Source organism: Macaca nemestrina, chromosome 2 (genome assembly GCF_043159975.1).
Source record: "Macaca nemestrina isolate mMacNem1 chromosome 2, mMacNem.hap1, whole genome shotgun sequence".
In the NCBI taxonomy this organism is placed as follows: domain Eukaryota; kingdom Metazoa; phylum Chordata; class Mammalia; order Primates; family Cercopithecidae; genus Macaca; species Macaca nemestrina.
This window is the reverse complement of record NC_092126.1, coordinates 96,326,950-96,342,176: the sequence shown is the minus strand read 5'-3', so window position 1 is coordinate 96,342,176 and position 15,227 is coordinate 96,326,950. Positions and strand designations below refer to the sequence as shown.

The window sequence follows — 15,227 nt, the reverse complement described above, 5'->3', positions numbered from 1 at the left end:
AAAACACATGTGTTTTATACGTATTATACATATGATCTAGGCATGCTTATATGTACACAGATACATTTGTGACTTATGCCCTCCTTTTCACATGGTGCATCTATCCTAGGCGGGACTGAACATCTACTTTATCTCGATACTCTGACTTTAGCTACCTCTATTTGTGGTAGTGTAGGTTGATTCCCTACGTGTCCTGCTTTTGATTTTAAGTTTAAAATCAAACTTAAAATGCTTTTTGAAAATGCTCTCAGTCACCCAAACCCTGGGTACATTGAGTAGGGCATTCTTTAATGCAAGTTCACCCCGTAAGTTACCATTTCACCTAACGCACAAGGTCACACTCCGTGGTAGCGCTGATGCTCCAGAAACGGCAGAGTCTGAAGTCACCAAGCTTGATGAAATCTAACTTCGAAATACGTGTTGCCTTCTCAATGACAGTTCAAACTGTCAGTTTGTCTTCTTTATTTTAAAACGTGGTTGTGATATTAGCACTTTACTTTGTAGCTTCCTAGCCTCTCTTATAACATCTTCCTGGTCATTTCTAGATAGATAATTATATTTTCACGTGTTGTGGGGAAAGGAGTTTATTTTGCCTGACTGGTGTAGGAATCAGGTGGGCCAAGGATGTAATTGTAGTCAAGTGACATCCTCCCTCTACCTTTATCTATGGAGGCGAAGTACTTTGATGTAGTAAATGGTTTTGGTTTTTGTTTCGTTTTGTTTGAGACAGTGTCTTGCTCTGTCACCCAGGCTGGAGTGCAGTGGCACCGTCAGGACTCACTGCAGCCTCAACCTCCTGGGCTCAAGTCATCCTCCCACCTTGGCCTCCCAGTAGATGGTTTCTGAGTCCCTGTTGCTGGCCAGGCACTTCCCTATTCTGGAACAGCTGTACTCATAGCAGCCCCACAAAACAGTTAATGTGAAGTCACCAAGGCAGTCTTGTAAAACTCCTGAAGAGGCTATGATCGTGGAAACTGGTTGCTTAAAATGAAGTTTGTGTCAGAATACAGGAAATGCTTCTTGTGCAGTTAAAAAACCATGTGTTTCTTTGAAATAACGGTTTTAAGCATCTATAGATAAGAACACAAATGTATACAGAAAAGGAAAAGAAACACGACATTTTTAGCTTTTAACAATTGTTCCAAGAATATGCATGTATGGTAAAGTTGGTGGGGCCACATGAAGAGACAGGTTTGGAAGGAAGAAGTTTATTATATTCACATGTCCCAGAGGTCGGGGTCACCTCACACCACATGGGCCACTGGGGAAGCACCAAGCTTTGGTCAGGAGGCAGAAGAAGGAGGCAGAGGAAAGTCTAGGCCAGAGTGTTTACTGGAGTTTCTGCAGGCAAAGCAAGGCAGGATTTAGTACGGACTAGTTAGAATAACTCCTGCAGTCTTTGGGGTATAAGGGTTGTCCCTTTGTTACTTGGTACCTGGCCCTGGGATGACTTAGGACAAGGTGAACATTGGCCTGGTGTGTGAGAGTTTGATAAGGCGGTGGTTGGGGATTTGGATTTGAGACTGGTTGTTTTGCATATGAAAGACCTGCTCCCAGCTAACCCCTTCACAGTCTCTAAGAAGTGGTTAGCCCTGGGGTGGGGGTGGTGGGGCAGTCTCTTCCTAATCATGGAGGCCACAAATGCCGGAGCCTCAAGAGTACAGAAAATAAGAAAATGTGGCTCATGTAATTGACCTGTGATGACAGGATGCCAGATAAAAACAGAATCCAAGAAAACACAGAAAAAATGTTTTAAGGTCCGTTTTACATGCTCAGTGTGTCCTGTGGGTTTGATGATTAGAATTATTCTGCTTTTTTTCTTCACTATATAGAATATAAAAACTTTCTAAAAATTTCTATCCTGTAAAGATTAAAAGAAGAAAAAAATATGTGGGGAAACTGCCTCTCGTTTATTTTTGAAATTTTTAAATTTACATCAGGTAAAATTCACTCTCTTTGGTGTACAGTTCTATGAAGTTTGACAAATGCACGGCATTATTCAGTCACCACAATCAAGATACAGAACGGTCCCATCACCACGCAAAACTTCCTCACTGTGCCGCTTTGTAGCCAGCCCCTCTCCCCATCCCTAATCCCTGGCAGCCACTGATTGGCTCTCCATCCTTATAGTTTTACTTTTTGCAGAGAGTGATACAAATGCAATTCCAGCCATGTGCTGCATAACAACGTTTTGGTCAACAATGGACCACATATACAACGATGGTCCCATAAAATTATAAAACTGTATTTTTACTGTACTTTTAAAAATTTTTTTTTTTTTTTTTTTTTTTTGAGGCAGTCTCACTGTGTCGCCCAGGCTGGAGTGCAGTGGCCTCATCTCAGCTCACTGCAAGCTCCGCCTCCGGATTCACGCCATTCTCCTGCCTCAGCCTCCCGAGTAGCTGGGACTACAGGCGCCCGCCACCACGCCCGGCTAATTTCTTTTTGTATTTTTAGTAGAAACGGGGTTTCACCATGTTAGCCAGGATGGTCTCAATCTCCTGACCTAGTGATCCACCCACCTCGGCCTCCCTTTTTTTTTTTTTTTTTTTTTTGGGACAGGGTCTTGCTCTGTCACCTGGGCAGGAGTGCAGTGGCGTGATCATGACTCACTGTAACCTCAAACTCTGGGGCTGAAGCTATCCTCCCACCTCAGCCTCTTGAGTAGCTGGGACTACAGGTGCACACCACCATGCCCAGCTGATTTTTTTTTTTAATTTATTTTTTGTAGAGGCAGGGGTTTCCCTGTATTGCCCACACTGGCCTTAAACTCCTGGGCTCAAACGATCCTCCTGTATCAGCCTCCCAAAGTGTTGGGATTACACACATGAGCCACCGCCCCTGGCCCCTTTTCTATGTTTAGATATGTTTAGATGCAGAAATACTTCCCATTGTGTTATACTTGCCTACAGTATTCAGTGCAGTAACATGCTGTACAAGCAGTTAGCCCAGGCGTGTAGCAGGCTGTACCATCTGGGTTTGTGGAAGTGCACTTTACGACTGAGCAGCAACGAAATTGCCTAATGGCGATTTTCTCAGAATTGATCTCTATCATTAAGTGACATATGACTGTGTATACTGAGTAGCCTTGGAGTCTAACTTCTTTCACGTAGCGTAAAACAGCTGGGGTTCATCCATGTTGCTTGGTATGTCTATAGTTCGTTCCTTTCATTGCTGAATATTATCTCACATTGTAGAGGTGCCAGTTTATCCATTCACCATTCACCAGGAAAAAACAGTTGAGTTGTTTCTAGTTTTTAGGGATTAAGAATAAAGCTGCAGCCAAACATGGTGGCTCACACCTGTAATCCCAAAACTTTGAGAGGCTGAGGTGGGTGGATCACTTGAGTCAGGAGTTTGAGACCAGCCTGGCCAAATTGGTGAAACCCCATCTCTACTAAAAATACAAAAATTAGCTGAGCATGGTGAGGGGTGGATGTAGTCCTGGCTACTTTGGAGGCTGAGGCAGGAGAATTGCTGAGGTGGAGGTTGCAGTGAGCTGAGATCATGCCCACTGCACTCTAGCCTGGGTGACAGAGCAAGACGCCATCTCAAAAAAAAAAAAAAAAAAAAAAAGAATAAAGCTGCTATAAACATTCACATACATGTTTTTGCTGGGTCACAGAGTAGGTTTATGTTTAACTTTAAAAGAAACTGCCAAACCGTTTTGGCGAAGTGGCTCTATCATTTTGCATTCCTACCAGCAATGTATGTGAATTCCAGCTACTTCATACTCTTACCACCTTTTCAAAAACAAGGGTATTTTTTTCTAATTAGTCATTTAGTAGGCATGTTGTGGTATCTCACTGTGGTTTTAATTTGCTATTTCCTAATGATTCATGATATTGAGTCTCTTTTCATGTGTTTATTTTCCATCTGTATATGTTCTTTGGTGATGCTTCTGTCCAAATCCTTTGCCCTTTTTTAATTGGGTTTTTTTTTTTCTCATTGTTGGGTTTTGAGAGTTCTTTATATGTTCTGGATATAAGTCACTGTCAGATATATGACTTGCAAATATTTTCTCTGAGTTTTTAGGTTGGATTTTCGTTCTCTAAACAGTGTCTTTTGCAGAGCAAATGTTTAATTTGGTTGAAGTCCAGCTTATCAGCTTTTCTTTTATGGGTTATGCTTTTGGTGTGATATCACAGAACTCTTTGCCTAACCCAAAGATTTCTCCTAAAATTTCTCTGAGAAAACACTTTCTCTACTCAGACAACACTTCTGACACCTAATGTGTGGGTTTTGTTGTTTTTTTTTTTTTTCCCCACACCAAGCAGTTCTCCAACTGTCTAGACACCAATCAGGTGTTCTACAACTCAATTCAGACACTGAAGTTATCATCAGATCCCACAAGTTAAGGGCTCATTCCCTCAAGACTGTCCCCACTTCAGATGCTAATGCTAATTTTAAGTCTGGGCATCCTATACTTCTGACCTACCAGCTATGGATTGGGGGGGTTCCGACAGCCTCTTCCTGGGGTTCTATAATTTGCTAGAATGACTCACAGAACTTAGGGAAACACTTGACTTATGTTTACTGGTTTATTATAAAGGATACAACTCAGGAACAGCCAGATGAATGAGATGCATATGGCAAGGTGTGTGGGGTGCACAGAGCTTGCCAGCTCTCTCCAGCACACCACCCTTCCAATACCTTGGTGTATTCACCAACATGGGAGCTCCTCAAATCTCCTTGTTCTAGAGTTTTTATAGAGCTTAATCCTCTCCTTCCTAGAGGTCAGTGAGTGGGGCTGAAAATTCCAAACTATAATCACTTGTTTTTTTCTGGAAACCAGCTCTGCCCAGCAGTTATCTAGGGTTCCCAGCCTGAGTCACCTCATTAGTGTAAACTCAGGTGTGACCAAACGGGCCCCTTATAAACAACAAAAGATACTCCTATCACTTAAGACATTATAAGGATTTTAGGAACTCTGTACCAGGAACCAGGGATAAAGTCTAAATAAATTTCTTATTATACCACAGTTTTCTTCTACATTTTCTTCCAAGTTTAATGTTTCCTGTTTACATCTATGATCCATTTTGAGTTAATTTTCATATAAGATGTGAGATATGTCAGCCTAAATAACAGACAGGGAGAGGCTGTCTAAAAGAAAACAATATTTATTCAGGAATAGGGCATTGAAATGGGAATGTGTGTGTCATAGTAAACTATGTGCTTATTCAGGAAGGTAGAGTGAGACAAAGGTTTTTAAAGGGAACTTGAGGAGCATTACATAATTGTTTTGAGATCATTATTTCTGGCTACAAAGATCAATAACAAGAGAGATGCCAATCGGAAATTGGACAGGCAGTTAAATGTTGCAATGGCCTGTGTGCAAGGCTGTGGTTTTTGAAGTCTTTTGTGATAGTTTTGTTATCAGGCATACAAGTGTGAGAACCCTTTCTTTGCAGTCTTCCCTGGCCTATTTGTTAGGTTTATTATTTATTTATTTTTTAGACTCTTGTCACCCAGGTTGGAGCGCAATGGTGTGGTCTTGGCTCACTGCAACCTCCGCCTCCTGGGTTCAAGCGATTCTCCTGCTTCAGCCTCCCGAGTAGATGGGATTACAGGCATGTGCCACCACGCCCTGCTAATTTTTGTATTTTTAGTAGAGACAGGGTTTCACCATGTTGGTCAGGCTGATCTGGAACTCCTGACCTCGTGATCTGCCCGCCTCGGCCTCCCAAAATGCTGGGATTACAGGCATGAGCTACTGTGCCCGGCCTATTTATTTATTTTTTAATACTAGTGACTCTGTTTTGATTCTGGCTACTTTCATAGGTATGGATGAAGGTTCTTATTTTTACATATGAATGTCCGATTGTTTCAGCACCATTTGTCTAAATAGAATTATTTCTCCATTGAATTACCTTTGCACCTTTGTGAAAAAATCAGATTAGTGTTTGCCGGAGTTCACGGAGGGATGTTGGGGGTGGGAGTTGACCGAAAGGTGAGGCACAAGGGAGGTCTTTGTGGCGATGGACAGTTTTGCATCTTGCTTGTCCTGGTGGGTACAGGAAACAACGTATGTGGGAAAATGACAGAGCTACACACACATTATAAGCATATCAAATTCCTGGTCTTGGTATTGTACTGTAATTATGTAAGATGTAACCATTGAGGGTGGAAGGTGCCTAGGACCTCTCTGTACTGCCTTCGTAACTTCCTATTAATCTATAATTATCTTTGCAACTTCCTGTGAATCTATAATTATTTCGCAGGATAAAAAGGTTTGTGGTTTGTTTTGTTTGTTTGTTTTTTGAGACAGAGTTTCACTCTCATTGCCTAGGCTGGAGTACAATGGTGTAATCTTGGCTCACTGCAACCTCCGCTTCCCGAATTCAAGCGATTCTTCTGCCTCAGCCTCCCAAGCAGCTGGCATTAAAGGCGCCCGCCACCACGCCCGGCTAATTTTTGTATTTTCAGTAGAGACGGGGTTTTGCCATGTTGGCCAGGCTAGTCTCAAACTCTTGACCACAGGTGATCCGCCCGCCTCCGCCTCTCAAAAGTGCTGGGATTACAGGCGTGAGTCACTGTGCCCAGCCTCCTCACAGGATAAAAAGTTAAAAAAATCAATTGATCCTATTTGTGTGGGTCTATCAGGACTTTCTATTTTTTTTTTCCATTGATCTATTTGTTCATCCTTGGCCATTACCACACTCTTCTTTACTGTAATTTTATAAGTTTTGAAATTGACAAAACACGTGAATCATCGAACTTTTTTCCTCTTTTACAAAATTGTTTTACCTATTCTGTGTCTTTTGCATTTCTTTTTCTTTTTCTTTTTCTTTTTTTTTGAGACAGAGTCTCGCTCTGTCGCCCAGGCTGGAGTGCAGTGGCCGGATCTCGGCTCACTGCAAGCTCTGCCTCCCGGGTTCATGCCATTCTCCTGCCTCAGCCTCCGGTGTACCTGGGACTACAGGCGCCCGCAACCTCGCCCGGCTAGTTTTTTTGTATTTTTTAGTAGAGACAGGGTTTCACCGGGTTAGCCAGGGTGGTCTCCGTCTCCTGACCTCTTGATGCGCCCGTCTCGGCCTCCCATTTCTATATGAATTTTAGAATCAGTTTGTTAATTTCTATAAAATGTCGGCTGGGATTTTGATTATGGAATTGCTTTGACTCTACAGATCAATACTTAACAGTATTGATTCTTCTAATATAATCCTTTGTTTTTAATTTTCACTTTTCGCTTTCAACTTAAAATTCCTCTTGGTCATCTAAAACTTAAGATGAGAAAGCACAGTTTTGGCAAGTGTGGGATATCACACCTCCCTAATGGTACAGAAAATATGCAGCCTAGCAGGATAGGTTTCTGAAACTCCCGACCCTGTGCAAGGTTACTTTTGCCTAATACAATGTTGCACATTGGGTATTTTTTAAAATGTCGATTATTATCATAGTAACTCATATTCCAAGAAGCAAAGTACATTTTTAGCTTGATAATTTCTAACGACCTGTCCTAAAATTTCTAATTTTAGAAAGAATAAAAACCTTTTAAAAACTCCCATAAGTGGTTTAAAATTTTTAGGCGGGAAAGGCACAGATAGATTCAGGTTTTTATCCATTCTCATATTATAAAGATAAATTTTAAAATCCCCGAACTGTTTTCAGAAGTGGAGGAGCAAGACATGGGGCCTGACAAGGTTAAGGTGGTGATAGGTAGTAATCAAATCCCACGAAGCCTGAGTCTCTCCAGACCAGGGTCTGTCTTGTTTACAGTATTATCCCTCAGTACCTGACACTTTTTTTAGTAGTTCAATACATATCTGTTAAAAGAATAAATCAGTTTTATTGCATAATGTTGACCTGGAATCTTTGGGCCACGATTTTTTTTTTTTTTTAAGAGATGGGGTCTCGCTTTATCACCCAGTCTGGAGTGCAGTGATGCGATCACAGCTCATTGGAGCCTCAAATTCCTGGGCCCAAGGAGTCCTCCTGCCTCAGCCTCCTGAGTAGCTGGGATTACAAGTGCAAACCACTGCACCTGGCTGGGCTGTAATTTATATTCTCATTCCAAACTGAATTCATTCCTTGACTAATACTTTATAATAATAGAAGAAAGTCCATATTCTTATGTCCTCCGACCGAGAGTTAATTTTCAAAATAATCAACAGGGAGTGAAAAAATATAATGTCACAATTAAAGGTTTCAAAGATGTGTTTCAGAGATAGGAATGAGGAGGAGTGCTTGTCCCGCTCAGGAGTGAGTAGAGGGTGTGATACAGTCACTGAGTGAGCCAGAACCACACCCAGGCCAGAACTACTACCAAGGAATAGAAAGGGGCAATTTGGGATGCGTCAGCTTTCTCTGCATGTGTGGGTATTTGCTCATAAGCAGAACTGCTGGTTTATAAACCCCAACACCCTGTTACCTCCAGATCCCCCCTGTGCAAGCTAAAGTAGGGGCACATCAATATTCTTCATCGGGGTGCATTAGTGTAGTGAGTCTTTTTGATGCATACTCTGTGTGTTTCCCTGTATTCTAATTATATTTTGACATTTACCCAACCACCTTTGATTGGGCTTCTCATGGTAGACTTTCAGGCCATAGCACAACACTTGATTTTGGGGGCTGAAAGTACCTTAGCTTGGGAACTTTTGACTGAAAATTCACATAAAGTGAGGCCTGACTTCTAGGTAGCCTGGAACTGCGCTTCCTGAGCCAAGTCAACATTTCATCACAGGCTATACCACACTTTAGTATTTCTCATTCAAAAGGGAAAAATGGAAGAGACTTTAAAATATTTCCCTGCTGGATATAGTTTTTTTTTTGAGATAGGGTCTTGTTCTGTCACCCAGGCTGGAGTGCCATGGTGCGATCACAGCTCACTGCAACCTTAACCTCCCAGGCCCAAGCAATCCTCCTGACTTAGCCACCTGAGTAGCTGGGGCCACAGGTGCATGCCACCATGCCTGGCTAATTTTTTTTTTATTAATTTTTCTGGTGATGGGGTCTTGCTATGTTGCTCTGGCTGGTCTCAAACTCCAGGCCTCAAATGATTCTCCCACCTCCGCCTTGCAAAGTGCTGAGATTACAGGCATGAGCCACTGTGCTTGGCTGTAACCATTTTTAAATATAAATGCCTGATAAGGCAAGGTTGAAGTATCATTTAAATAGTAATAGAATATAAGACATAATTATAAGAATAGAACCTAATGAACTCTTATTTAGTGATCAATGAGGAATATGTTTAATTATCCTTTTACCTTACAGATTATCATGGTAAACTCTGTCTCTGACCTTCATGGCTACATCGACAAAAGCCAACTGACCCGGGAATTAGGGGGGACTTTGGAATATCGCCACGGACAGTGGGTAAATCACCGCACTGTGAGTACCAGCTTACACGTGCTTTTCACTATCTCTCCTTGTTTTCCGGAGGATGGAGTGGCAGAGTTAAACATCGACTGCTGGGAGGTCACCCTGTGACTGCCTGACCTTGGGGTGGTTGGGATTTCTCAGGCACAGGCTGGGGAAGAAGGAGCGTGGAAGGGCAAAGGCTGGGGTTTCTCCTGTTGACCGCGTTACCCTATTGCATCTCTTGGTGTGGGGGTTTTGGGACACTTACCTTCGAATGTACCTGGGAAGTTTCCAGAAACACCAATAGCCTGTTATACCTCAGAGAAACTAATTTACTTCATCTGGGATGGGTCTTAGCCTGCCACAGAACTCCCCAGATGATTCTAAGGTACGGACATATTGACACCCATGAAGTCAGAAGAAGCTACATTTAAATATTATCACCCCTCAGTGACTACTGTAGGTGAGAGGTGGGAGGGGGACAAGGATTGTAGAACTACTGGGTATGATGCTCACTATCTGGGTAACAGGATCAACTGTACCCCAAACCTCGGCATCATGCAGTATACCCATGTAACAAACCTGCACATGTACCCCGGATCTAAAGTCAAAGTCAAAGATGAAACCAGTTTTAAAAAATTGTCACGATAACACATAGTCTATGTCAGGTGAGTTTCTAAGCATTTCTGAGCTTTTTTCTTCCTCTGTTAAAATGGGACTAACACAGTATTGCTCTACAGGGGATAATTTTGCCTGCCCCCTACATTTGTCAATATCTTTCGACTTTTTGTAGTCATAACTTAGTGGGGAAAGTTAACTGGTATCTAGTGGGTCGTCAGGGACTGTGCTGAACACCTTACAATGCTCAAGACAGCCTCCCACAACAAAGCATCATCTGGCCCAAAGTGTGAAGAGCCAATGCTGAGAAACCCCAGACTAACAAAAGCCTCCTGATAGTTTGATGTGGGGAATAAGTGATGTATTATCTGTGAAAGCACCTGCTATATAGTATTTTACTTTTCCCTACCTACTGATATTGGTGATTGTTATGCTAAGTTAGGAGTTTCAGTAATATTGAGATAAACGTGAGATCAAAATTCATTGTCATGGCTTGAATGTTGGTGTCCCCTAAAAATTCACATGTCGGAACCCAATGTGATAGCATTAAGAGGAGGGGCCTTTTGGGACGTATTAAGTCATGAAGGCTGTGGCATCATAAATGGAGTTAGTGCCCTTGCAAAGAGATTAAAGGGAGTTGTCATGCCCCCTCTGCCCTGTGAGGGCACAGAAGCCGTCTTTTATGAGAAACAGACCTCTACCAGACACCAAATCTGTTGGGGCCTTGATCTTGAACTTCCCAACTTCCAGAACTATAACTGTGAGAAATCAATTTCTGTTGCTTATAAATTACCCATTTGTTTTTGTTATAGGCCATCCCTGGCCTAGTATGTAGCCATGGTTTGTGGTTGTGCATGTGCTAAACATTTTTTAGTGAACTTTAAAAAATACAACTAGTATTGAAAGACCAGAGATATTCTTTACGTGCCTTTTACATGTTCTGTGTATATATTTTATATACACACATATACAGTCATGTCTCATTTTATTATGCTTCACATTAATGGGCTTCGCAGATTTGCAGTTTTTTAAAATTGAAGTTTCGTGGCAACTTTGTGTTGAACAACTCTATCAGCACCATTTTTCCAACAGTATGTGCTCACTTCCTGCCTCTCTGACAAATTTTGGCAATTCTTGCAATATTTCAAAGTTTACTATTATTGTTATATTTGTTTCTTTTTCTTTTTCTTTTTTTGAGACAGAGTCTTGCTCTGTCACCCAGACTGGAGTACAATGGTGCGATCTCAGCTCACTGCAACCTCAGACTCCTGGGTTCAAGCAATTCTCCTGCTTCAGCCTCCTGAGTAACTGGGATTACAGGCATGTGCTACCATGCCCAGCTAATTTTTGTATTTTAAGTAGAGACAAGGTTTCACCATGTTGGCCAGGCTGGTCTCGAACTCCTGACCTCAAGTGATCTGCCCACCTCAGCCTCCCAAAGTTCTGGGATTACAGGCGTGAGCCACCATGCCCGGCCAATTGTTATATTTGTAACAGTGACTTGTGGTCAGCAATCTTTGGTGTTACTATTGTAATTGTTTTGGGGTGCCGAAAACTGCATTCATATAAGACAGTGAACTTAATGGATATATGTTGTGTGTGTTCTGACTGCTCCACCAACTGGTCCTCAGCTGTCTTTCTCCCTCTCCTGGGCCTCCCCACTCTCTAAGACAGAACAATATTGCAATTAGGCCAATTAATTACCTTACAATGACCTCTAAGTATTCAAGTGAAAGGAAGAATGGTGTGTCTCACTTTCAATCAAAAGCTTGTAATGATTAACCTTAATGAGGAAGGCATGTCAAAAGTTGAGATGGGCAGAAAGCTAGGCCTCTTAGCCTAGCCAGTTCGCCTAGTTGTGAATGCAAAGATAAAGTTCTTGAAGGAAACTAAAAATGCTACTCCAGCGAATACATGAACGATAAGAAAGCAAATAGCCTTCTTTGCTGATACAGAGAAAGTTTTAGTGGTCTGGGCCTGGATAGAGTATCAAACCACCCACAACATTTCTTTAAGCCAAAACCTAATCCGGAGCAAGGCCCTAACTCTCTTCAATTCTATTAAGGTTGAGAGAGGTGAAGAAGCTGCAGAAGAAAAGCCTGAAGCTAGCAGGGGTTGGTTTGTGAGGTTTGAGGGAGGAATTCTTCTCTGTAACATACAAGTGCAAGGTGCTGATAGAGAAGCTGCAGCAAGTTATCCAGAAGATCTAGCTAAGATCATTGATGAAAGTGGCTACACTCGGCTGGGCGCGGTGGCTCACGCCTGTAATCCCAGCACTTTGGGAGGCTGAGGCAGGCAGATCACCTGAGCTCAGGAATTCAAGACCAGCCTGGACAACATGGTGAAACCCTGTCTCTACTAAATGTATGAAAAATTAGCTGGGCGTGGTGGCGGTTGCCTGTAATCCCAGCTACTCAGGAGGCTGAGGCAGGAGAATCGCTTGAACCCAGCAGGCAGAGGTTGCAGTGAGCTGAGATCACGCCATTGCACTCTAGCCTGAGCAACAAGAGCAAAACTCCATCTCAAAAAACAAAACAAAACAAAAACAAAAACAAGAAAAAATGGCTACACTCAACAACAGATTTTCAATGTAAATGAAACAGCTTTCTATTGGAAGAAGATGCCATCTAAGACTTCCATAACTAAAGAAGAGAAGTGAATGCCTGGCTTCAAAGCTTAAAAGGACAGGCTGACTCTCTTGTTAGGGGCTAATGCAGCTGGTGACCTTAAATGGAAGCCAATGCTCATTTACCACTCCAAAAATCCTAGGGCCCTTAAGAATGATGCTAAATCTACTCTGCCTGTGCCCTAGAACTAGAACAACAGAGCCTGGATGGCAGCACTTCTGTTTACAGCATGGTTAACTGCATATTTTAAGCCACCTTTTGAGACCTACTGCTTAGACAAAAAGATCCTTTCAAAATATTACTGCTTTTTGGCGATGCACCTGGTCACCTGAGAGCTCTGATGGAGATGTACAAGGAGTTGAATGTTGTTTTCATGCCTGCTAACACAACATCGATTCTGCAGCTTATGGATCAAAGAGCAATTTCAACTTTCAGTTTTACTATTTAAGAAATACATTTTGTGAAGCTATACCTGCCATGTATAGTGATTCCTCTGATTAGTGTGAGTACAGCAAATTGCAAACCTTCTGGAAAGGATTCATCATTCTGGATGCCTTTAAGAACATTAGTGATTCATGGGAGGAAGTCAAACTATCAATATTAACAGGAGTTTGAGAAAAGCTGATTCCCACCCTCATGGATGACTTTGAGGGGTTCCAGAATTTAGTGGGGGAAGTAACTGCAGGTGTGGTGGAAACAGCAAGAGAACTAGAATTAGAAGTGGAGCCTGAAGATGTGACTGCATTACTGCAACCTCATGATAAAGCTTGAATGAATGAGGTGCTGTTTTTTACGGATGAGCAAAAACAGTGATTTCTTCATCTTTCTGGGGATGATGATGTGAACACTGTTGAAATGACAACAAAGGATTTAGAATATTCCATAGACTTAGTCTACAAAGCAGTGGCAGAGTTTGAGAGGATTAACTCCAATTTTGAAAGAAGTTCTATCGTGGGTGAACTGCTATCAAACAGTATTGCATGCTACAGAGAAATCATGAAAGGAAGTCAATTCATGTGACAACTTCATTGTTGTCTTATTTTAAGAAATTGCCACTGCCATTCCAGCCTTCAGCAACCATCACCCTGATCAGTCAGCAGCCCTCCATATTGAGGCAAGACCCTCCAGTGGCAAAAAGATTGTGATTTGATGAAGGCCCAGAAGATTGTTAGCAATTTTTTAACAATAAAGTATTTTTAAATTCAGGTATGTAGAATTTCTGACATAATGCTATTGCACACTTAATAGACTACAGTATACTGTAAACATAATTTCCCTTTGCACTGGGACACAAAAGAATTTTTGTGACTCACTTTATTGTAACATTGGCTTCATTGCAGTAGCCTAGAACCAAACCCACAATATCTCTGAGATTTGCCTGTATATATAACTAGGAATAATATAACCACACATGTACAGTACATATTGTTTTATAAGTGAGGTATATAGATTCTTTTGTGTGTGACAGTGCATTTTATGGGTGTCACCTCTTTGAACGAGAGACTCAGAAAGTTAGAACTCAAAGGAATCTTAAAGATCATGTGGCTCAATCACTTTATTTTATAGATAAATAAACTGACATTCAATGTAAAGAGGTGACTTATCCAAAGTCATTTGGTCAACTAGTAGCAGCACTGAGACTAAAACCAGCCTCTTTTTAATCTCCCTATCAGGATCAGGTCCTCTATACCATTTCCAAAGTCAGGTAATTCACTCATTTTGTCAACTAAATCTGTTGTCTTTCCATCAAGAGAGCATGTTGGTGAATGTTAAGCTCTCCACATTGTTACCATTATCTGACCTTCCAGGCCATCGAAAACTTTGCCTTGACCTTGAAGACCACTGCCCAGATGCTGCAGACATTTGGGGCCTGCCTGGCCACAACAGAGCTGCCCAGAAGCATGCTATCCACCGAAGACCTTCTCATGTCCCACACAAGGCAGCGGGACAAGCTGCAGGTGAGCGGTCAGTGGCCTCTCAGAGGCTAGCATCTGTGCCAGCAGGTATACCTGCCTCTTGGAGAGAGCTGGGAGCAAAATTAACAGTTAAGCTCTCATTTTCCTTCTTCTTTAGTGACTTGGAAACCACTGATCATCTTAAACCTTCCAGACAGGCAGTTTGTAATGAAAGAAGTATCTTGAGACTGAGTGGTGAGTGAAGGATGGTGGGAAGCAGCACAGAGAAGGGCTTTTCCAGCTTTGTCTGGGTGAGCTGAGGCATGTGAGCACCCTTTCAAGGGTTGCACTCCTGTGATCCTGCTCAGGACAGAGCAAGACAGAACATGCTAAAATTGCAGGGGGTAGGGGCTGGCTTTTGAAATACAAGCTTTCCAGCAGTGGTTGTAAAGTTTTGGGGCAGACTAATAAGCTGACTTACTGCTTCACTTTCTCAGAAGTGTGTCTTTTTATTTGGGGATGAATTTGAGAAAAAGGACTATGGAAGGTGCCCTGACCTGGGTTGAAGGAGAGGCACCTATTAAATGATTCATAAAAGCACGTCAGAACCTGCTGAGGAAAGGGAGCTTGGCAGGTTCTTTTAGTCATGCAGTACAGGGAAATCTTCCTGGGGCTTCTCCCTGGATGAGTGTTGGCACCTTTCTACCTTGAGGAGCACAGACCAATCCCATTATTTCAGAGAAGCCCAGTTTTCAATAGGGCAGCAAAATGAGGATTGGACGGTCAG

The 15,227-nt window shown here is 42.2% G+C and overlaps 1 protein-coding gene across 7 annotated transcripts in view; it reads left to right on the top strand.

Moving 5' to 3' along the window:
• Positions 1 to 15,227, top strand: part of LOC105480110 (MCF.2 cell line derived transforming sequence-like 2) — a 261,761-nt gene that overhangs the window by 103,615 nt on the left and 142,919 nt on the right. For all 7 annotated transcript variants that reach the window (XR_011619936.1, XR_011619935.1, XM_011738576.3 and 4 more), the window contains 2 exons: positions 9,214 to 9,330; positions 14,354 to 14,503. Coding sequence is in view for 5 of the 7 variants with exons in the window: in XM_011738576.3 (XP_011736878.2) it covers positions 9,214 to 9,330; positions 14,354 to 14,503 (267 nt within the window). In the remaining 2 variants the exon portion in view is untranslated. The remainder of the gene's footprint in view (positions 1 to 9,213; positions 9,331 to 14,353; positions 14,504 to 15,227) is intronic.